General features: G+C 37.4%; 4 protein-coding genes across 5 annotated transcripts; 1 reads left to right on the forward strand and 3 right to left on the reverse strand.

Annotated features, from left to right (window-relative positions):
- Positions 1 to 221: 221 nt before the first annotated feature.
- On the forward strand, positions 222 to 770 carry LOC138891539 (uncharacterized). Its single transcript, XM_070175005.1, has one exon. It carries the CDS (start codon positions 222 to 224, stop codon positions 768 to 770), a length of 549 nt encoding a protein of 182 aa, XP_070031106.1.
- A 4,909-nt stretch (positions 771 to 5,679) lies between these two features.
- On the reverse strand, positions 5,680 to 7,717 carry LOC138891541 (secreted RxLR effector protein 161-like). Its single transcript, XM_070175010.1, has 2 exons — positions 7,389 to 7,717; positions 5,680 to 5,785 (listed from the first exon to the last, which is right to left on the reverse strand). The coding sequence occupies exons 1-2, from the start codon at positions 7,715 to 7,717 to the stop codon at positions 5,680 to 5,682; spliced, it is 435 nt and encodes a 144-aa protein (XP_070031111.1).
- Positions 7,718 to 12,261: 4,544 nt separating this feature from the next.
- On the reverse strand, positions 12,262 to 13,115 carry LOC138891542 (uncharacterized). Its single transcript, XM_070175018.1, has 3 exons — positions 12,780 to 13,115; positions 12,431 to 12,510; positions 12,262 to 12,325 (listed from the first exon to the last, which is right to left on the reverse strand). Exons 1-3 carry the CDS (start codon positions 13,113 to 13,115, stop codon positions 12,262 to 12,264), a joined length of 480 nt encoding a protein of 159 aa, XP_070031119.1.
- A 1,964-nt stretch (positions 13,116 to 15,079) lies between these two features.
- On the reverse strand, positions 15,080 to 21,011 carry LOC104106928 (NAP1-related protein 2-like). 2 transcript variants are annotated; one of them, XM_070192256.1, is made up of 10 exons: positions 20,790 to 21,011; positions 18,957 to 19,079; positions 18,815 to 18,865; positions 18,523 to 18,594; positions 18,317 to 18,430; positions 18,167 to 18,228; positions 17,187 to 17,301; positions 16,975 to 17,031; positions 16,842 to 16,874; positions 15,080 to 15,316 (listed from the first exon to the last, which is right to left on the reverse strand). In XM_070192256.1, exons 1-10 carry the CDS (start codon positions 20,907 to 20,909, stop codon positions 15,257 to 15,259), a joined length of 807 nt encoding a protein of 268 aa, XP_070048357.1. In that variant the 5' UTR covers positions 20,910 to 21,011; the 3' UTR covers positions 15,080 to 15,256. The 2 variants fall into 2 exon arrangements, with proteins under 2 accessions (XP_070048357.1, XP_009613885.1); XM_009615590.4 differs by having other exon boundaries at positions 17,187 to 17,253; positions 20,790 to 21,009.
- Positions 21,012 to 24,468: the final 3,457 nt, after the last annotated feature.

The following is a 24,468-nucleotide window of genomic DNA, read 5'->3' on the forward strand; positions in this document are numbered from 1 at the left end:
TCTTGGTTAGAGCAGATTCTAGCAGCACCAGGGCCACTAAAACCATGGATTATTGTTGGGTTCCTATCCATAGGAGTACTCTGAGTTTTGAGGCTAAGGGGTGACAAACCTTTGTCTGCAGCAGAATGGACTCGTGCCAGAATGAGACATATCTTCTGATTCCTCGGGCAGTCTTGGTTTCTTCTATTATGGTCGGGTACCCTATTAATGTGGGTGTCGTAATGTCGGCCAATATCTCAGTGATTGCTGGGCAAGATAACTCATCCTACCCCTATCCCAACACTATTACAGTATATCTCACAGATGTAAGGGTAGAGCCGAGGGATTATGACACAAAGGTGAGGCTGAAGAAGCCTTTTACTTTGTATTCACTGATGGATGCGAACAATCCAAATAAGAAAGTTCAGCCTCCCACCACTGCGGGCCAATCTAATGAGCCAGCTACGGTATCTATTGAGGCAGTTGATGTTCCATCTACTTCAGCTGAGCCTTCTTCCAGTGTCGTAGCTATGCCTCAGCCATCCTCCACAGCCCCTACTGTAGTTCCTTCCATAACTCCCACCTCGGCTTTGAAGCCGGTGCCCATGCCTATTGCCTCACTCTTTACACTGCGTGTCTCCCAGGAATTGGCCAGCCTCAACAATTGGATGCAGACTGCCACTACAAAGTTGTCTGACTTATCTAATACCGTTACAGCACATTCTTCTATTCAGGCACCTCAGTTTCCTCCGACAGTTGAAGAGACATTAAAGAAGCTCCTTAAGAACTAGAATACTATTATGGTTACCTTGGTACAGCACGGTCAGTGATCGAAGAGCTAGGAAAAGAAGTAAATAAGATTAGGAAGTCCCAAGCCAGCAAGAAGTTAGTGGACAAGCTCCGGAGATAGGTGACCAAGCTTGATGCAGTCGTAGATCTCCTCTTTGACATGGTTGATTGACCCACACTATGCAGGCCCAGATCCTACAGCACCATCACCACCGGTGGCACTAGCTGGCCAGTTTGAGGAGCCAGACCTTGCTGCCGACACTGCTGAGGCAGTGCGTCAAATGTTCACCAACCCAGCCACACACAAAGTTAAGGATGATGAGATTCAGTTGGATGAGACTGAGGGTGGTGACATTGCTGGGAACACAGAGATGTCCAAGGTGCCATAAGGAGTTTTCTTCACTCTTTCTCCTTTTTTACTCTTATTTTGTTAAGCATTGGGGACAATGCTTATATTTATTCGGGGGGGGGGTGGAGTTCATTGATCATATTTGATACATTTTGAAACATTTGGCCTGTAATAACTTGATATTATTTTCTCTTTTCTTATTTTGTATATATTCTCTCTCTTTCTCTCATTATGTATAGTCATTCTATCTTCAGTAGTTTTTTCTTAGTAGCTTCTTTATTTTTGTTTCTTTAGTAGCTTCTTTGTTTGATTTAGTAGTTTCTTTTTATGTTTTAGTAGATAATAAGCCTTTGGTTTTCTTAATGCCACGGTTCTTTCCAAAGGTAGTTATTGTATGAACCGGGTGACTCGTCCCAACAATGGATGGCGTGACAACCATCTTAAGGGAACGGGTCTGTTTCTGTATTTAGGTAATAATATTAGTAGTAATGAATAAAAATACCTAATTAAGTCATGCTCGAAGAGTCAACTATGCTTTAATTGGTACCTACACACTTAACTACGTGCTTATGGTTAGAGATAAGTTTTACTTTTGAAAGAAATAGCTCTAGTTAGTGACTTTGTGATTCTTATGTTGAATTTGGCAATCATCGAATGATTTAATTGGACCATAGTGATCTTTAAACTTGAATGCGGTCGTTGTGGACCCTCATCTCTGTCTTTTTTAGCAATCTGGTTGCGTAAGAGGTGAGATGAATTATTGCTAGTCCAAGTATCCTTGCGAAGGGTCTAGAACTTATCCCGAATGTGTTTCAAGGCAAAATCCTATGCTTTGCTTGGTTTGAGAAGTGATTGTAGGCTCTTCTTGGCCCGTTTGCGTTTTCTATTGCCAACCAATGTCCTTATCCCTAGTCAACCCTGTTGAGCCTATAGCCTTTCGTATTTGATAACCATGTTACAAGTCTTTACCCATTTTGTCGTGACCCTCTCCTGGCACCTGAGCTTTCCTTAACACTCTTGTGAAACAAATGGCTCAAAACTTAATTTTGGGGGAGAGACGAGGAACTTGAAAAAGGTATCAAGGCACAAAAAGAGAAAAGAAATGATGAGAAGAAAAGGCAAGAAAAGAAAAGAAAAATGCAAAAAGTGAATAAGTGGAAGAGTTGAAGGGATTCAAATAAAGGTAATGATCCCAAACATGGAGAAATCAAAAGGGGAGAAAAGAATGAAATGATCACGAAAGAGTGATGTTAAGTCTCTCTAGTCCCCAATGAAAATAAAGTGCCTCTAAGAATTAGCAAAGTGTGAGCCGAGAAATGAAAAATGGAGTGCTTAAGGAAAGATGTGACCACTCAAACATACGGTATCCGAACCTAATCCAATAGACTTCATTATATCCCAAAAGAAGTCCTACTTGATTCAAGCCGAGTGAACTTACATTAGTGGCGATCTACATGAGGGGCAAGCCTATGGTACTTGAAGTCGTACTTGCGAGATTCTCTTGGGAGATATGAGTGAACCTTTCATAATTCTTTGGATTGAGTGCTAAATTTCTTAAGTGATTTAGGCAAATGGAAAGTAGAGGAGGAAGAGTTTGGAGTCCACCATGACCTACATGATAGAGCAAGAGTCCTTGATGAGTAAAGTCAATTCCTGAAGCTCAAATATCACATTAGGACTATTTGTGCATAAATGTTTAACTTGTCCCCTTGTTGATAATACATGAGTAATGTGAGTAATTGTTGGTCCCAACTAATGTGTGGATGGCTCATCTTTGACTCGCTGAAATGACCCTTAACCTTTGGAGGTGGGAACTAATTTATTTGCTTGAGGAAAGGCAAAGACTTAAGTTTGGGGGAGTTGATAAGTGGGAATTTGACTGCTTATTAGCACCTTTTAGCTTTTGTTTTCGTTCAAAAGTATTGGATTGTGTTTCCGAAACTAATGAAATTGTGCACATTGTTGGAATATTGGAATTTGGTCTCTCGCGATGAAATCTGACTCAAAAAGGAGTGGTTTGAGGCACAAGGCAATAAAGGGCATGCTTCTACGGTCGCATAAGAAATTACGGACCGTAGAATTCCATATGCAACCGCAAACCAAGAAGAAGAATTTAGCAGAACTTTGAGCAATATGCTAATAACACATGAATTGTGTGGACACAGAACTAGGCTAAGAGTCAAAGATCATAGAGTATGCAAAAAGACCAAGTCCAGAAATGTGTGGCCGTAGAAGATTGCCTCGCGGTCGTAGCTCAGAAATGTGTGGCCGCAGAACTCCACTTCCTACCAGCTGAAGAAACTTGCAGACCGCACATGGAATTGCGCAGCTGCATAACCTCCTGAGGCATTTTTGTTCGAGATTTTTAGCCCTGTATAAATAGACGAGTTTTACAAAATTAGGTCATGTTTTGAACAAGTGAAGTTGTTGTAGGCGTTCGTATTTACTACTTTAGAAAGTTTTACATTATTTTGGTGTATTTACATTAGATTTCATTATTTTAATTTTCCATTATGAGTTTAATTAGCGTATCTTCTTTATTTTCTTCAAAACCCATTAGGAGTAGCTAGACTCTTACTAGGGCTGTGACGAAACCCTAGTGTGTAAATCTTATGGGTATCTAATTTAGTGATTGTTTATGATTGGGTATTGATTATATAGCTTAGTGCATGCTTCAATTTTAGAATTAATGGTTGCAAACATTTATTCATGCGTATTTGACTTAGTCTCTACTAGAGAAAGAGGAACCTAGTCTAGAAAAATTTAGCTAATAAGGAATTGGGTCAATTGAGAGATTGATTAACCCAATTAAAAGAGTTAAACCTAGAGATAGTAATAACCCAACTTGACCTTTTATCATCGATTGTGTGTGATACCCAATTGGTCTTGAGGAAGCCAAATTGGGAAAAACCACTCTCTGACTAAGAGATATTAAGTGGGTAACGTAGAGTTAAGAGTTATAATACACCCCAATCAACAAAACAAGCATTAAAGTTTTTACCCCATTAGGCAAACACCTAGGTTATGAGGTTATGGTCACATCCCTAGGCCTTTTATCCAATTGAAAAATCTTTAAAATATTTATCTCTAATCTATTTCCTTTATCTTGCATCCGTTAGATTAACAGTAGAAGTAGAAAATAAAATTGTGTTGTGGAAGTGAAATCTAGATAACCCATTTACTTGCTTCAAATATATACTCCTAACACCCATTATAACTCCTAGTGGATTCGACCCTGATTCCTAGTTGGGTAAATATTATTGCATACGACCATGTCATATCTCTTATTGAGGTATGTTATGGATGTGATCAGGGACAAACCATGCCTAGGTTTTGAGGTGTCAGCAACCTTTGCCATGTGTTGAATCATCTAGCTAGGAAGATTGATGGCCTTCCCAATATCAAGCAGTTCCATCACAGCCAGTGGCCTCCTCCTCTCAGACCTCTACATAATGCAAGAATTCACAAAGTGAAATAGCAACTTGTGAAAATGTATTATATCTGTGTTATACACTTTGTGAGGGGCCTTCAGCTCGAGCTTCTGGGAAAATTTTCTGGTGACCGCAATCCCTGTATCCACATCATTGTTAATTGCTAGCCACTTCTTCTTCAGATAATTATCAAAGCCTAAGGAAGGGATATTTAGCAGCAATCCAAGTTTTTCGGTATCAAACTCTCAAAATCTCTCACATATCTCTTCACCACGTTACCATCAAACTGCAAGTTAGCATAGAACTCAAACATTGTAGGTGCACACATAGGGGGAAAGGGCTTTACAAACATGTGTGACCACCCTTGTATGTCAAGCTTCTCTACCAACTGATTCATTCCCCTTTCATCAGTGTTGGCTCAGATCTTCCCATTCAAAACCTTTGTAGTCTTGAACTCTATCATCCTGTCAACTTCCTCTGACTTGACAGTTTTCTTTTCCCACTGATCTTCTTCTAAGAAGTAAAAGTTGTTGCTTTGACAGATTTGGCAGCACTCCTGTTAATTGATGATTTCTTGCCTTTAGGTAAGAAAACGGTCCTTCATCCACATCCAATTCAACAACAGTCTTAGCAGCTGCAACTTATTTTCATTTCCTTTTGTTGCTTCTAGCTTCCTTAATCAGTTGCTCATCCACAACCTTTATTTTACTACTGGTGAGAGGAGTTCTAGTAGGAGGAGGAGTCACAACCTACTTTCCCTGTGAAGCCACTTTTGTAAATTTTATTGTGGCTTTTCTCTTCTTTACCACTTCAAAGAGTGGTAGGTCATTCTCATCACCTTCAGCATCTTCATCCCCCAGGAAAGGTGTTAAGGAAGGACTTGGTTCCTCCGTATCTTCCTCCACATTGACCTCTTCCAAATGGGTCAAGATTGTATCTCCAATAGTCATAGAGCCTTTAGATTCTTCACTCTCATGTTCATTTTCACTCTTAGATTCAGAATTCGACCTCGCTCTCTTTCTCATATTTACATACTCATTCATGATTACTTTCCTCACTATCAGAGCCCCGTTCTCCCTCGGTTTCTTTTTCCTCTACTGATTCTTCCTCATACTCTTATTTCTCCTCTTTTTATTCTTCCTCATTCTCACTTTTCTTCTCTTCTGAATGGTGTTCTTTCTCACCTTCCACTTCTACCTCTTTATTGGTATCCTCATCTTCCTCATCATCAGTCCAACTATAGGTACTCTCATCAGAACCCTCATTGTCCCCTATTTCTTTCTCTTATTCCCCCTCTACTCCAAACTGTTCTACAACTACTTCTTCGCTAACATGGTGTCATGCAACTACGTTTTTAACTACATAAGTTCTTGCATATGTTGTTCCCTCAAGTTTTCAACTATGTCTAAATGATATACATCTATAGTAGAATCTAGTACATCAAGTTTTGATGGAGATGGTTTTACCTAAGAGTCCTTGTCAGTCATAGTTTCCCCCTAAGTAGTTGGATCCTTCTTGCAGGTTCTCCCTTAGAAATAGCATTGTCAACTTGTTTCCCACCTTTCATTAACTTCCTTAGTGTATCCCTGACCTTTGTGGGCTTAGAGGTGATATATGGTGTAGACAAAGTGAGTTAAGTGGTTGTTTTGGGAGATGGAGGTAGTTAATCAACACTAGGTGGTAGCAAAGAGGCATTAGAGGATGGAGGTAGAGGAGCAAACCATGGGTGGTGGTGTAGACACATTAGTGGATGGAGGTAAAGGAGCAGCAGTGGGTGGAGGGGCACAGACACTAGTAGATGGGGGTTGAGGAACAACCGGTGGTGATGTAGAGACAACATAGGCTTTCACATTTTTCCTTGGCTTAGCTTTCTCATTTTTGGATTTAGAACCAGGTTTGGAAGAGGATTTGAATTTTAAGAGGGCCTGGATTGGCTTTGTAATAGTGAAGAAGAGGCAAAAGGATCAATACTTTTTCTTAGGGTTTGAGTGATAACACTGAATTTGGAAGAAGGTTGCAAAGAAAAGGTTTATAAGGAGAGGATTCTTGATGTGACTAGAAGAGAGAGAGAGAGAGAGAGAGAGAGAGAGAGAGAGAGAGTATTAATTAGAGTTCTAACGGGACTCATATAACGGATATATTTGACAACCGAAATTTTAGAAATAATAGGACTCTTAACTGAACTGATTCCCCCTTGAATTTTGACTCTTATAACGGATAAAATTGAGTTATATTTGGCTTTGGAAGTCTTATTACAATAGTATTTCTGTTATTAAGTTTTAATACACTTTTGACAAGATGAAAAATACCCGAGTTGAAGAACCAACGCCTTTCGCAACTCCTTAGTCCTTCCCATAGTAAATCTTTAGACACAATAAGGCTAATATAATAAGATATCAGCATGTGTAAGATTATCAAGGCAAGTGTGTGCTAAAACAAAGTATGAGACTGAATTAAGTATTAGTTACTAAGACATCTATAGCTATTACTTTTTTAGCCAATCATTGGGGTTCAACTTAGTGAGAAGACTTAATTAGTCCTAGTTTTAGTATGTTCCTTTCAAAATAATCCCTACTCATTGCCTTAGTAAAAATATCAGCAATTTGATCTTCAGTTTTACAAACATTTATTGAGATGTTTCCCTTTTCTACTTGTCTTTGAGAAAATGGTGTCTGATGTCAGTGTGTTTGGTTCTCTTATACTTACATGGATTCTTAGAAATATTTATGGCACTAGTGTTGTCACAAAAAATAGGAACACAATCAATAAAGATACCATAGTTCCTGAGTTGTTGCCTTATCCATGGCAATTGTGCAAAACATGATGTTGCTCCCACATACTCTACTTCAGCTTTAGATAAGGCCACTAAGTTATACTTATTTGTTCCTCGGGACACAAGATAAGAACCTAGAAAGTGAGCTGCTCCAAAAGTGCTTTTTCTGTCAACATGAAAACCTACATAGTCAGCATTAGCATAACCAACTAAGTCAAAAGTATATCCTCTTGGATACCACAGGCATAAGTCAGGAATTTCTTTCAGGTATCTAAGTGTTCCTTCGACTAACTTTACATGAGATTCCTTGGGATTTGCCTGAAACCTTCCACATAGACCTACACTAAACATAATGCCAGGTCTTCTTGCAGTGAGATACATAAGTGATCCAATCATTCCTTTGCATGCACCAGATATTTCCCTTCTTCATCTAAATCAAGCTTGGTGGCAATAGCAATAGGAGTATCATTTGATTTTGAGGATTCCATGTTGAATTTCTTCAAGAGATCTTTGATGTACTTTTGTTGATGAATCATGGTTCTAGTAGGTGTTTACTTGATCTATAAATCAAGAAAGAGGTTCAACTCACCCATCATGCCCATCTCAAATATATTCACCACCATTTTAACAAATTCTTTACACAGTGTCTTATTTGCTCCAAATTTGATATCATCCTCATACACATGTAAAATCAGAAGGTTTTTTCCTTTGTTTTTTAGAAATAATGTATTGTCTACCTTCCCTCTTAGAAATTCAATTGATAGAAGGATAACCTCTCATACCAAGCTCTTGGGGCCTGCTTTAGTTCATGTAGAGCCTTGTCCAATTTGAAGACATAATCAGGGAATTCTTCACTTTCAAAACTAGGTGGTTGTTTGACAAACACTTCCTCTTTCAAATAGCCATTCAGAAATACACTTTTTACATCCATCTGATATGATGTAAACTCCATATATGCAGGAAATGCTATCAACATCTTGATGGCTTCCATTCGTACTACTGGAGCAAATATTTTATCATAGTCAATACCATCTTCTTGATTGTATCCCTAAACCACCAATCTATCCTTGTTCTTTGTGATATTTCCTTGCTCATCCAGTTTGTTCTGAATACCCATCCGGTTCCTATAATAGTTCTGTTTTTGGGCTTTTGTACCAGGTGCCAAACCTTGCTTCTTCCAAATTATATTAGCTCTTCCTGTATGAAAATTATCTGGTCAAGATCTTTTAGAGCATCCTTTATGTTCTTTGGCTATATTTGAGACAAAAGAGCAGTGAGTGCACACACAATTCTCACATATGATCTAGTATGCACTCCTGCAGTTTGATCAGCGATGATAATTTTAAGAAGATGACAGCTTTGGTATTTCCATGTCGTAACTTGTAGACCTTGAGATAATTCATCACAGGAGTCGCCCAAAGGACCAGTGACAGTATATTCAAATTCACCTACTGAGTATCTGTCAGAATTATTTTCTTTCGTCATGTACTTCCTGATCAAGTTCATCTCCTTCTTGATTTCCTATTGATCCTTCCGACTGTTGTTCAGATTCTTCTTCAGTCTCAGAAGCCCTTTCTTGTGTGAGAGTTATATCATAATCTTTGTCCTACAAACTTTTCTCAGTCATATTGTTATATTCATCAAATATGACATAAATATTTTATTCTATACACATAGTTCTTTTATTAAATACTTTATATGCTTTACTATGTGGTGAATATCCCAAAAATACTCCCTCATCACTTCTATCATCAAGCTTACCTATAGTTTTTTTACCATTATTGTGCACAAAGCATTTATATCAAAAGCTCTTAGGTGAGATATATTGGGCTTTCTTCCTCGAAGTAACTCAAAGAGAGTTTTCTCAAAAATGGGTCTGACCATGCATCTATTTAGTAGATATCAAACAGTATTGACAGCCTCAGCCCAAAACCTTTTAGCTAGTCTACTAGCTATCAACATAGTCCTACCCATATCTTCGAGAGATATGTTCTTTATTTCCACAACACCATTTTGTTGTTGAATTGTAGGTGCAAAGTATTTATGTTCAATCCCATGAGTGCTACAAAACTCAAGGAACTTAGAGTTTTCAAACTCAATTCCATAATCTATTCTAATGCTTGACACAAGACATCCTAGTTTCTGTTGAATCATTATGAAAAATACACAAAACACACCAGAAGTTTCATCCTTAGTAGAAACAGGGTCCATGTGTACCTAGAGAAGTCATCAACAATTACAACCACATACTTCTTCCCTCCCCTTCTTTTTAATCATTATGCAAATGTTGGACATTTCATAGATAACCGTTCTACTTTAATTCATGCCCAGTTTAAGAACACCTTTGGATCACCTAAGAATGTGGCAGTAAAAAAGAAAACAAAAATCACTCCCTCTATTTAGTCTAAATGGATTAAGGTTAACAAGAATGTGACATCCAATTTCCTTCCTTTCTGGGCAAAAAAGGGGCTTGATTCATCCTCTTTTTCATAAAAAGGGACCCAAGCTTGTCTGAATTCCTAAAGCTAACCTGTGATTATTGTTGAGGCTAAAATGAGAGGAAGAAATCAAGTTGGTATCGGACAGTGGCTGCTCAGGACATATGACTGGTGAAAAGAAGAAATTTCTCTCGCTAACATCCTTCCAAGGAGGGAGTGTATCCTTTGAAAATGGAAAGAAGGGACAAATAGCTGGAATTAGTAAAGTTGGTAAATCACTCTCTCATGCTATATATGATATATACTGTATGGTTAGACTCAAGCATAATCTCCTTAGCATATCCCAAATGTGTGATAAAGGTAATGAGGTAAAGTTCAATTCAACAATCTGTACTGACACAAAATTGGATACAAATGAAATTGTTCTGAAAGGTAAGAGATATAAAAATGGCTACACGATATCTATTTGTCTCTCCCTCAAAGTGAGCACACATGTCTAAGTGTAGTGGAAGATGATCCACTACTGTGGCATAGAAGACTGGGCCACCAGTCTATCCCAGCTTAAAAAGTTGGTAGCATAGAAGACTGGGACAGACTGGCATGGCCCGGTCTTCTATGCCACGGTAGTGGATATTCTTCCACTACACTTAGACATGTGTGCTCACTTTGAGGGAGAGACATAATAGATATCGTGTAGCCATTGTTATATCTCTTACTTTTCAGAACAGTTTTATTTGTATCCAATTTTGTGACATTACAGATTGTTGAATTGAACTTTACCTCATTACCTTTATCACACATTTGGGATATGCTAAGGAGATTATGCTTGAGTCCAACCACACAGTACACATCATATATAGCATGAGAGAATGATTTACCAACTTTACTAATTCCAGCTATTTGTCCCTTCTTTCCATTTTCAAATAATACACTCCCTCCTTAGAAGGATGTTAGCGAGAGGAATTTCTTCTTTTCACCAGTCATATGTCCTGAGCAGCCACTGTCCAGATACCAACTTGATTTCTTCCTCTCATTTTAGCCTGCAACAAAAATCACAGGTTAGCTTTAGGAATTCAGACAAGCTTGGATCCCTTTTTATGAAAAAGAGGATGAATCAAGCCCCTTTTTTACCCAGAAAGGAAGGAAATTGGATGTCACATTCTTGTTAACCTTAATCCATTTAGACTAAATAGAGGGAGTGATTTTTGTTTTCTTTTTTACTGCCACATTCTTAGGTGATCCAAAGGTGTTCTTAAACTGGGCATGAATTAAAGTAGGACGGTTATCTCTGAAATGTCCAACATTTGCATAATAAGTGCACATTTTATTATCATAGATTCCTATATACTTAGGATCAAATCTTGGTACAGGTTTCCTGTACCCAATCTTTGACCGATTTGTATTGCAGTTTTCATTCAGTCAGTTCAATGCATCATATAATCTATGCCACTTGCTTATTCTAGATAGTTCATACTCTGGTTTTTAAAGATTCTCTTGAAGAGTCTTATTCTTATTATCAGCATCGTATAACCTATCCTTAAGCTCGCTTAGTTCCTTTTCAAGGTTACTTTGCAAATCACTGATTATTCCATTTCCATTTTTAGAAGCTTGTTGCTAATTCAGTGCAGTAAGTTCAAGAACTTGATACTTAAGACCCTTAATCAATCTTTCAAGGTCATTTTTGTTTGTTTCAAGGTTTTTGAAATTAAGTTTGACACACGAAAGATTACTTACTAACTGATTATTTCGAGCACTTAACCTATCAATTTCAATCATAGTTACTATTATGGCCATTAGTTATTTCATAGATATAGCATGAATGTTCTCTTTCATATTAGAGATACTTACGTGACTTGGATCATCTTCAGTCTCTGAATCACTTATGGTCATCATTCCTATCACATCCTCTTCTGAGTTGTTCTCTTCAATTGCCATTAGTGTTAACTCAATATTTTTATTTCCATATTCAGTCTCCAAGGTCCTCCATATGTCATTGGCAGAGGAGCAGGAGGAAACTATTTAGAGAATATTCCTTGGAAGGCTCCTGTAAAGAATATCCTTAGCTTTGCATTTTTTGGATAATCTGGCGGTCCTCAACATTATATTCTTCCTTTCTTTTTATGCTCTTGTCTCCATTGCTATTCACTTTCATAGGTATGATTGGGTCGCGATTGATAATTTTTCATAAGTCATAATCAGTGGCTTGGAGGAACACCTTCATACGCATCTTACATTCATCAAAGTGATGTCCATCAAAAATAAGGGGTCTCCTAATATGCATTCCTAGCTGTACAGGAGGTTCATGCTTATTGAAATCTTCAGACTCAATTAAAGCATACAAACTAATAGTCTCATCTTCCTTCCCCTCCTCATTTTCACCACCAATGTCTTCATATGCTGCCATGAAGGCTTGTTTCATAGCCTCAGTGAATCCCATACCTAGAACTTTGTTTTTGTTTGAATCATGCTCCATTAACTTGTCCTTTTTTCATTCTCGGCTCTTCATTTCTTCCATTCAACTTTCCACATTGGGCAGTCTTTGACCATGTAATCCAGTTTGTTACACCTGTAGCATCCATCATGAGTATTTGTCAACTTGCTTAGGTTTTCTATTATTTTCTCTCTTTAGTCCATTTTGGAATTCTTCGTGAATCTTTTGAACTTAGCAAACAGTGTGATATCTAGATCATCATCATCATACTCATCTTCATATGTATCCTTGAGAACAAGCGCCTTATCCCTTTTTCGTTCCTTCTTGCATATTTCCAATTATTTCATTCAATGAGTTTTTAAATTTCCAATCAACTCATCCAATGAGATTTGTTTCAACTCATTCGCTTCCTAAATAGCTGTGACTTTTGGTTCCCATGAAGTAGAAAGAATCCTCAAGAATTTACTAACCAATTCTTCAGCAGTGAATACATTTCCCAGTGACTTTAGTTGATTCGTTAAGATAGTGAACCTGGTCATAATCTCCCGAAATAGTTTCTCATTAGCAACTCAATTCATGATCTCTTTACCTGATTTGTCCATTCATGAGCAGTTTGAAGAGCATCCCAATTTTCCTTCGCATTGGGACCAAGTCCACAACTAAAAATTTTCTTAGCCTTGGCATTCTTTTCCATCATTCTAAAAGCAATTGCCACAAAATCTGAGGAATCCTTGGGAACAGTTTCATTTTGTTCATTTTGCTTGATGGGAGTCAATGGTTCTCGATTTACTATAGTCCAGAGTTCATAGTCCTCTATCGTTAGGAAATCCTCTATTCTTGCCTTCCACCAACTATAATATTTTTCATTAAACAAGGATGGTCTAGTAGTTGACTGTCCTTCGTTAATTCCGGGTGGAGCACTCATCTCTTCCAAGATCTGTCGAGGTGTTAACCACGTTTAAGAGAACCTGCTCTGATACCAATAGTTGTTTGAGCGCCCTCCTAAATTACTAAAGAACTTGGTTCTTTACCCTACTCTTTGCGCTTAAACAAAATCAATAAAAAAGTAAAGAACAACAATTTAACGTGAAAAATCACCCAGCTCAAAGGTGCAACAACCACGACCTACCACGTAGGATTTTAATTTCAACTTTACTAGAACAAATGAGCCAAATACGCAGATTTTAACTCTTGTAACCTAATACTCCTCCACACTTCAACTACTTCTACTTATTGTATGACGACTACAAGTTACTCTAACTTACAAACTCAGATAATAATCCAACTAATATTGTTTGAATGAAAACATGAATACAACTCAATCCCCTAATAGACATAAACCTGACTGACTCAAGTAGATAATGAACTAACTCTACGAACAGTCTTGGTCAGCAACTTCAAGTGTATTCTGAACTGAAAATGCTATGCTTCTTGTGATATCTCTAAAAAGTAATATTCAACAGTCCTTAGGCAAAGTATTTAAGCCGTCACAGCTCCGAGATCTTTGGGAGTCCTAGACAAAGTCAAACTCTAATCCACTTATAAGTCCTGAGATCATAAGGACTCCTCATACTTCGTGACTCCTATCTGAAAATATCTTTAGGCAACGTCCCTTATCGCATTAAGAATTCCTTCCATAAATATCGGACTGTAACTTTTGCAGAAAAAGTTACTACCTTGTAAGGACCTTCAGCAATTACTATGAGAACTTGGTTCTTAGCATAAGTTCATTGCACACACTTGTTAATCATCAAAACACATAACTCAACACCATGATTCCTATGAAGAGCGAGTCACATGCCCACTTTATTAGTTCCTGCGTCGACTATAACTTGAGAGTGTTGAAGAAGCATGTGACTAAACTTCAAATGATCTAGGAAACAACTAAAAATTAGAGAAACTTTGAGGACATAATGAAGGAGGAGGGAAGAAAGATGGAAATCAGAAACAAAGATAACATAGCAAAGAGACAGAGAGTAGTGTGATTGGGGAGTGGGGGCTGAGAGCAAGTGCCTAAGCATGTGACTATAGGTTTTGATTTCGTGCTTGTTTAATGTCTAGTCCCAAATCTTCCTTGAATGAAGTTGCTTTTTGACCGATTGATTTTGTTTTTTTGTTAGCATTTGTTTTCAACCCATTTCTTGTATCGCTTTGATATAAGTGTTAGTGTTTCTATTCCTGCATGGGTATGACTTTTGCCCCGTGTAACATCAATAAAGCTCTAATCTTAGTAATGAGTTTAATTGATGGTAAAGTTTATTGCACTTGAACAAAATGAAAATATCTTTGCTCTGCTGAAGTTTATTGTATCTTTCGGCTGGAATGTTGATTTCGTAATGTAAATTTCTGCGTGTATTCTGTAGCTTGCCGTGTTGTTTATGAGCTATCTGCCGGAAAGTAAATTGTGTAATGGGACGTCTTCTTGGCTGAACAAAGGAGATGAAAACAAAGGAGGGGAAAGATCCGAATAAGGGTCTGGGTTTGGCTAAAAGAATCGGGTATATAAAAATATGTATATGGCTTCCACGTGTCCTTTTAATTCATTGGTCCGGAACTTTTAACACAATTTTGTTCAAAAGTATTAATGTGGGATTACATATATGCAGTTAGGGCTGAGGTCATGCCCATTGCCCGCTATGTCTGTTGATGAGCAGAAGAGAATGGATCGAAAGAAGTTGGATCCTCCACAATTGATGGTGATCCCGCGATTAATGCCCATGATTTTCTTGGATAGGTGTCATGAGATTTTGCGCAACTTTAATCTTGTTGAGTCCGATGGAGTTGATTTCACTACTTTCCAGATGAGAGGACCAGCCAAATGTGGGGTGATATATAGTTGAATACTCAAACGAAGGGCACATACTAACAATTTTTAAAAGTAAAGGGGTAAATATAAACCTTTTCCGTAGATTATAACCAAAGGTAACTGACCTTTTAAGAAGAAAAACAAAAAGGGGGGGGGGGGAAGGGGGGGGGGAGAGAGGGTTAGTCACCACAGTTATTCTGTTCTTTTGCAATATTAAGAGCCTCTTTACCGATACCAAAACTCTGATGATTAAACTATCTTCAATAAGACACATCACTAAACTCATCCTCTTCGTCTTCAGAGCTGTCACTGTCCTTTCCCTGCATTAGCATTCAAGCAGTAAATCCACAGAAAATTATCTTCAAAAAGACTTATGAAGCTAGTTATACAGTGTTATGATATTAATCACTCTCATTCAGTTCTTGACAATAGCCTCAAGAACCATTGGGCACACTTCTCTTCCCCTGGTATAATCAACAGTAGGAAAGTATTCAACATTCGCGCCCCATTCACGAGAATCCACAATGCACATTTCAGCAGGATAGTATTAGTATTCCCTCTGCTTTTATATCCTAATCAAAGAAGGTGACAAGACTCAATAGTCCTACTACAAATTCTTAACCCCAAACAAAACAACCTGTAGTTTCCAAGAGAGACATATCTTGGGCCCAAGAACAAAATAAGGATGCAGAGTCTCTGATGAAATAAAGATTCAGCGGTAGAAGGTAATCTGGTCTTTTTAAAACTAACAATTACACCTTCCCTTCCCCTGGCCAAAACTTATACCGACTCTTTTCTTTATTTATGATATTCTACTGGTGCATTCTAACCCTCTGGACTAGAAATCAACCGCATTTTGCCACCAAAAAAAACAAGAAACAAAGGCACATTTATTAGTGGAAGACCAGTAAAGTCATGTTGGCAGCCTCATTATTGCAGAAGGCAAGATGTCTTTTGAAATGTAAACCAAAAAACACACTCATGAACTCCTCCCCTTTCAACCTTTGGTGTCATGTTTTTCGGCCCCCTCTTCGTTACTTTTGACTTGATACAAAACTAGTAAAATTTTGTTGGAAAGCATGGTAAATGAATCTTCTGAGGCTCAGAACCCAAGCTGAAAATTGCTCGCAATAATCTAGAAAATGTAGCATGAGCATTAAAAGGAAAGAGACAACCCGCCACAACAAAGATGTAGGAGGTCGCACATCTTAAGATTTTAGAGCCTCCACGAATTATGCTTCTATTGAAGACAAATAGAATGAGAAAAATTCTTGAAAATCTCAAAAAGCCTCTATGTAGAGAGTACGCTATCTTGCTATTGAATTGACATAGTAAGCGGGGAGAAAGAAAAGGATAAAGTTATACTTGGCAAATAGTTTTCCCCCAAAAAGCGCTTAAGCTAGGAGTTATAGAACACTTAGTAAGCACTCAATCTAATGCCAATATTTCAGCAAGCTTATTCAACAGTTCACTATGCAACAAAAAATCCCCAACCAAAACCAAACACTTGAATTCTAATGATAAGGTAGTTATGACCTCAAGCTCCACTCAACTCCACAGTTTTCTTCTGACCTCCATTACCCTTTAATACTTGCTACGATTTGGACCTTGGGAAGTACCTTCTTATGAAGCTGATCAACAGCTTAGGAAGAATATTCGATATTATTTACAACAAAGGCGAGACAACTTCTTTGACGATATAATCCAAGAGGAAATAAGGAAACGAGATATTTTTAAATAATGTAAGCTCAAAGAGAAACACATGTTAGAGTCACAGAAAACTAGTAGTCATGTACTTATCCATGATACAGATACCACATTTACGAAACAGTGATGTATCTTTACCTCATCACTATCAAAATCTTCTTCATCAGGGTCCTGTGGCATAATAATGTATAAATGATGTTATCAAAGGCAATAAACACATTTCATGACTAAATTTTGATTACAGAAAATAAGAAGCTCAAGAAGAACTAACATTTTCAAAATAATTGAGCGGGTTCGGCCACAAGTCATCCTTAATTATGTCAGCAACCTGCAAAAGCGACAGTGTCAAAATGAAAAATTTCAGCAAACATTTTACCTCAGTGGCTCACTGCACCATCAACCCTACCCACCACCCAAAATAAAATGGAAAATTGGAACGAAAAAACATCATGAAGTAATCCGCAGAAGATATAAAACATATACCTCATCCTGAATCTCTAGGTCCTCATCCTCATCTTTTTGAGTGACTTCACTGAACCATCTAAAAAAGCTGATAGAAACCCCAAGAGGGAAAGCAACTGAGCAAGGATGACCAGAACTATCATATCACAATGTTTATCAGGAATTCCAGAGTGGAGACTACAGAAAATAAGGCCAGTGCGCACACAGTACTGCTACAGTCACTTTATAGCTGAATTAAGCAATAATTACCGGAATGATTTCTAATGAATATCAGCTTCTGTTCTCGTTATGATGACCAAGCTCAGTCTCACCATTAACCAAAAACCAGCAATAATGAAGCAAAACATTCCAGTTACCGATGTTGTCTACAACAATTGGGGTACGCTATTCGAAAGTCACTACAATGAACTACACGCTGCATAAGTAATAATGTGCATTGACAAACACTGAGGGCTCATTAGGTTGATGGTTTAGAATAACTAATCCTAGCATAAAATCTCGCATAAGATAATACAGTGTTCGGTTGGCTGCATAAGAAAAAATTAATCGCCGCATAACCAATTTAGTGATTGGTTAGCGGTATTAAATAATACCTGCATTTAGTTATGTGTGAATCTATGTATTATTACATGCGGGATAGAATGTAGAACAAGAATACATATATTAGTGATACATACAGGGATTAAACTATTTAGAGAAAAAATGCCCCTTTAAAGTGAGTAATTTATGTATAACAATCTCCTCATAATTAATAATTGCATAACAATCATTTCATTATTGATTCCCGATAAACAATCCATGCATTATATCCCATTATAACTAGTATGTGAGCCAAAGGACCCCTGAAGTTATCATCAACAAAGTTTGATATGAGCAAGCCTGCTATCAGACATTAGGCAAACCAAGGTTTCCGACAATATATCAGAGAATTAAGTTGAGTCTTAACATAAAATCAATAAATAGCCAAATATGATTAAATTCAGATCATATACATAACTCACCTTTCCTTATCACGAGATCGCTTTTTTCCTTTCTTCTTATGTGCAACTACATTAGGAATGCCCTTCAAAGAGTCAACCAACATCATTAATATGACGAAGTAAGGAACGTACAGAATGTGTCACATCTCAAGCTGCGAAATGGAAACTCACCATGCCTTTTTCCCATTTTATTGTCGTACCAGAAATCATTGTGGGTCCATCTTCAAGGAAGGTATAGGTCTTTGAGAGCTTTTTATTTCCAAAATAAGGATTCGCATTGAAATTCTGTTAAAAAGAGGAGATCATCATTCTGAATTTCCAAAAAAAATGCAACATATACCGATGTACATTAATTTCATGTGCAGGAGCGAACTTACAAAGGTTATCGAGTAGCCTGACTTCACATCTTTAGAGTCTTCAACTTCAATAGAACTTAGAAACTTGAAGATCTACATGGGATAAGGCAGTTACATTTTCAGATGCAGAACTCAAAATAGAAGCATTGAAATGATAATTCAAAATTTTAGTGTACAACAGAGCCTCATGCTAATTCAGCATTGACTTATTAAAAGTAATAATTCAACATCGATAAAACTTGGCCAAATAAATAGCAGTAGAATTGGCAATAACCTAGTTCCATAGTTTTATAAGCAACAAATTAGAACCAACCTTTAGGTCTTCTTCATTTAGAAGCCTACCTAGGACAGGATGAGCCAAAAACTGCAAGTAATGAAACAAGTCAATTGGATGACAAGAACTTCAGAATTTCACCAACATAGAGAGAGGGAGTTATCAGGATAGGATCACCAACAGCAGTTAACCAAAAGTCCGGGATAGCTTTAATGATGTCGTTTCGTTTATCATAGACAGGCTTGCGGATCTCACTGTACTCCTGTTCCACTTTCAATACTTTATCACTTGCTTCCTCATTGATCTGGTAGCAAAATTAAATGCAAATTTGTTAAAATGTAAGACCAAAGCGACAAATGAAATCTAGCAATAAACTCTAAGTTACATTTTTAAAACTAACAAAACTTTATTTTTGTTTCACCTAAATTAGTTTATACCCTGATAGCCAGCTTTTGTTGTGAGCGCAGTAGCAAAAGCTCGTATACCTATATCCCAATAGAATATAATTAAGGTTTCCCCTTTATCATTGAAATGCAACATGTACAGTTCACGGCTTCAACTAATTACTAGGCAAGTCTGCCAAGGCATAAGAGAACTACTGATAAAGAGGAATAGCACTAATGAGAATATCTGCATCTATTCCAACTGAAAGAGAAGCATAACCAAACGCAAAACAGCTAGTATTCGTGTACTTGTAATGATGTTCCAAAAAACCGTGGAATCGACTTATATGCTATAGATACTACCACTTGCATGCAAAGAAAGGGAAGCTTAGGCGCCAAGGTTCTCAGCTATTACACAGATATTTTCTTGGTCATCTTGCGTATAAAGGTAGATCTATGAGTGCCACGAATATAGAAACTGTCCCAGTTCTTTATGTTCTTTTCATTATTTATGTTTAGACTGGTGGTGGTTTTAGAAATATCTCCAACGGTGTTTCGCAGATTGAACTTTGACGGATGAAAGATGAATTACTAGACTTTTCCTCCAATAAATTCTCCTAACTCTTGTCAACCGACAAAATGAAATATTAGATTAATGCAACTTAATCTTTCTTGGGTCGAGGGTCTACCAGAAACAGTTTCTCTACTTTCATAAGGTAGGGATAAGGTTTACGTACACACTACCCCCAAACCCCACATGTGGGATTACACTGGGTTTGTTGTTGTAGAATAATGCAACTTAACTCAAAAGGAGAAGAAAACAGAAATATAAACTGGAATCCACAGATGCAAACCAAGTTATTCTCATCAAACTTAGCATCAATTTTTTTCTTTTTCTTTTTGCAGTAACTAAGGCTGGTGTTTGGGCCAACTTGCAAGCATCTCAGCTATTCAATCGGATACTTGTTGCCTCCCACCAAGCTCAGTTACTGGGTAAATCTGCCCACCCAAGCTTAGGTTAGTGGAAAGAAAGCACCTAATATTTTTTTAGCTCTCTAGCCTCCAAGGTTTATCCACTTCATTGACCACTAGGTCATAATCTTGGGTGCATCTTAGAACTCAAATTTTGGCCTTTCTTTCACCATAAAAACAAAGTCAAGGATCACCTATCATGTAAACATGCGACGGCTCACACCCCATCCAATAAAAAAATAAAACGACAACATACCAATATTACAAAAATTAATGAAGACAATCTTTTTTTGTGATAATTAAATGAGGACTATCTTTACATGTTGCAACTCAAAACATAATTATGCGAACCTAAACTCGAAGTCATTCCCTAAAGTAGCTTATGTAGTTCTCGACCTTATGTAGCTTATGTAAACACACACACAAACACACACATATATTTATATATATATACAGCATATAAATAAGGTTGCGCGCACACACACACAAAATTCCATATACAATGTGCTTTAAAAAATGTAAAATTGGAAATTACCACCAATTTCTCTACTGGAAAACTTAAAGATCTTGGATTTTAAACACAATTGGGGTAAAAAAGATGTCCCTTCTGTTCCTCAAAAGAAAAAGGATAAATTTTGGAAAGAAAGGGATTATTTTACCTTCTCAAGCTCGTCTTGTATTTCTTGCAATTTGTCAATGGAAGTAACGACCTCACTATAAATGATGTTGCTATTTTCTTCATCCACTTTCTGTTTCTTCCCTTTGTTAGGGTCCATCATATTCTCTTCTCTGGAAAAAGAGAAAACAGGCAAACAGAGGTTGCAAAAGTGCGCCTTTGTTAGAATGTTACTGCCTTAAACCCTAAACGTCGCCTAAACCCCTATCTATAGATGTTTCAATGCTAAGTTTGAAAGCCCCGTGCGAAATGTGTCCCCCTTTTTTTAACCTTTTTAAATTTAAATTAGAATAGTTATTTAATTATTTTTCTAATATTTCTTATTTAGGACGTATAAATTTATAAAAATTTAATTATTAAATATTTTTTATTTGAATTATGTACCTAAAATTTAGTATTTCAAAATTAATTAAAATTTAATCTTAAATAAATTATTCACCCAGAAGTCTCCTAGTGTCACGATAAGCAAAGCAAGTTTAACAATTAACAGCACTATATTCACCCAAAATTTAGTATTGGGATCGTGATGGCGTCTAAGCCAACATTTAGCAACAATAAGCAAAGTAAGTTTAACAATTAACAGTATTATAATAAAGATGAAGAACGAAATCTCATAAATACATAATAAGGCTACAACCCAATGTTGTCTAAAACTATCCCCAAGATTTGTGTCACAAGTACATGAGCCACTAAGAGTACTAAATACAAAGTCCGCAAAGAATTGGTACAATAAATAGTAAATAAGGATAGGAAGGGTACTCGAGAGCCTGCAAACGCTATAAAGCACTACCTCAAGTCTCCTGAATAGTCTGAGTTAACCACCTTTGTGAGCGCCACTATAACGACCCGGCAGGTCGTTTTGAGTATTACAGCCTCGTCCCCCCATTTATTACTCAATTTGTAATTTACAACTATTATGTGACTTGCCGGGATAATTGAGTCGGGTCCGGTGAGGTTTCGGAATAAACTGAGACACTTAGAGCCCGTCTGGACATTAAACAAACCCATTTTTTCCGGAAAAATTTTTACTTTTTTCGAAATCAATGTTTGGCCATAAAATTTTCAAATTTCAATTGAAGAATAATTTTGAAATTTTTCGAAAATTTGAAAAACTCCAAAAGGCTGTTTTTCAAAAATTTACTCATATCACTCACAAAACTTCAAAAACAATCCAAAATTATATTCAAGTCCAAACACAACTCTAATTTTCAAATACCATTTTCACTTGAATTTTTTTCACCTTTTATTTCGAATTTTACATTTCTTATGTCCAAACGCCCACTTAGTCTCAAGGATGAAAACTTAAGTTGAAAAGGTTGACCGGATGATGACTTATGTGTAAACGACCACGGAATAGAGTTTTGATGATTCCAATAGCTTTGTGTGGTGATTTTGGACTTAGGAGTGTGTCCGAAAAATTATTTAAAAGTCCGTAGTTAAATTAGGCTTGAAATGGCAAAAATAGGAAATTTAAGTTGGAGGTTTGACCGGGGAGTTGACTTTTTGATATCGGGATCGGAATCTGATTCTGAAAATTGAAATAGGTCAGTTATATCATTTATGACTTGTGTGCAAATTTGAGGTAATTGGACTTGATTTGATAGGTTTCGGCATCGAATGTAGAAGTTAACATTTGTTAGTTTTCATTAAGGTTGAATTGTGGTATGATTCATATTTTTAGCGTTGCTTGATGTGATTTGAGGCTTCGACTAAGTTCGTATGATATTTTAGGACTTAATGGTATATTTGGTTGAAGTCCTGGGGGCCTCGGGTGAGTTTCGGATGGCTAACGGATAAAATTTGGACTTAGAACAAAGCTGGAAATTTGCTACCTACTGATCTAATCGCACCTGCGGAACTCTTCTCGCAGGTACGAGCATGGGGTTGTGAGGCAGTGGTCGCAGGTGCGAGGGAATTTCTGCACCTGCGTGATCGCAGGTGCGGACGGATGGTCGGAGAAGTGCAAGCTCCGCAGAAGCAGACTGAGCCTTGCAAATACGAGTCCGCAGAAGCGACCTCAAGGTCGCAGAAGCGGAGACAATAGAGCTTGGGCAAACCGCAGAAGCGGGTGGATTCTCGCACCTGCGAGATCACGGGTGCGACTAAAAGGGCGCAGGTGCGGAACCTCTAACAGTGTTAAAACGAGGAGTTCCGAGATTCTTTCTCATTTTTGGACTTCAAACACACGGTTTTGGGCGATTTTTCAGAGGGATTTCATGGGAAAACTTAAGGTAAGTCACTTTGTGATCATTGTTAGTCAATAATATTGAATTATCATTTATTAGTTCGACTAGATTACGTGTATTTAAGATGAAATTCGAGAATTTGGGCCAATGGATTTGAAAATAAGATTGGAGGATTTGAAGGTCGAGTTGCTGTCAGAATTTGGTAAAATTGGTATGGTTGGACTTGTGGTTGAATGAACGTTCATATTTTGTAAACTTGCACGGTTTGAAGTAAGTAACATTTCTAAACTTATTTCTGAGGGTATGAATCCTTGAATTTTGTGTTATATGAATTGTTTGGAGGTGACGCACATTCTAGGTAACGGGCGTGTAGACGTGCACCATATAAATTGTGACGTAATTGATTCTGTGGGGTTGTATAATTAAATAAATATCATTATCCACATATTATCCACGTGTTAGAGAACTTGAATTGAGACTCATATTAAAGATCATGTTTATGCTACGTGCCCATATTTTGGGACCTACAAGAGTCGTTTGGCTCTTGAATTATTTGTTTAAATTGTAAATTGTGTACTCAGTGACATCCATCATCATATCTCATTCTCTGTTGTCATTCATTGATATATCATATTATCATGTCAGGTTGATTTTCATGTTATTGAGAGCCCGAGAGACTGGAGATTTTGAGTGATATTTATGGGATCGGGCTGCATGTCGCAGCATATTTTATTTATTTATGCCTGGATCTGGATTATTATAGCGCTTGGGCTGAAGGAGCCCCTCCGGAGTCTGCATCCCCCACAGTGAGCGCAATTTTCTTTATATTTAAGATGGAATTCCTTAGACATGGAGTTGCCTTGTTACTTTATATTTGGGATGGAGTTGCCTTATCTATTTATATTAGGGATGGAGTTCCCTAGGAATGGAGTTGCCTTATTTATTTATATTAAGATAGAGTTCCCTAGGCTAGATTGGCCTTGTACAGCACTGAGTGACTGATTGTCAGTTGATACATATATAACTGGGATGGAGTTCCCTGGGCTGGATTGGCCATATACAGTACCGAGTGATTGAGTATTCTGAGAGTGTGAGTACACGAGGTTTCCATTGTGGTACATCACATACAACATATATTTTGGCATGTAGATACAAAGATGGCATATTCCTTATATCATGCAAAATTTATCTATTTTACATGTACTGAGTTTAACTGTTGAAATTGAAAGCATGCCTACATTTTTGTACTGTTATTTCTATACTAGACTGTACTTGTTGAGCTCGTCATTACTTTCAGCCCAAATGTTAGTCTTGTTACTTATTGAGTTGGTTGTACTCATACTACACCCTGCACCTTATGTGCAGATCCAGGTACTTCCGGATACGACTGCTAGATTTCAGAGTTTCATTTGTTGGAGACTATCAAGGTAGCTGCTTGACGTCCGCAGACCTTGACTCTCTTTCCTTTCAATTATT

This window comes from Nicotiana tomentosiformis, chromosome 1, assembly GCF_000390325.3.
Source record: "Nicotiana tomentosiformis chromosome 1, ASM39032v3, whole genome shotgun sequence".
NCBI classification, from domain to species: Eukaryota; Viridiplantae; Streptophyta; class Magnoliopsida; order Solanales; family Solanaceae; genus Nicotiana; species Nicotiana tomentosiformis.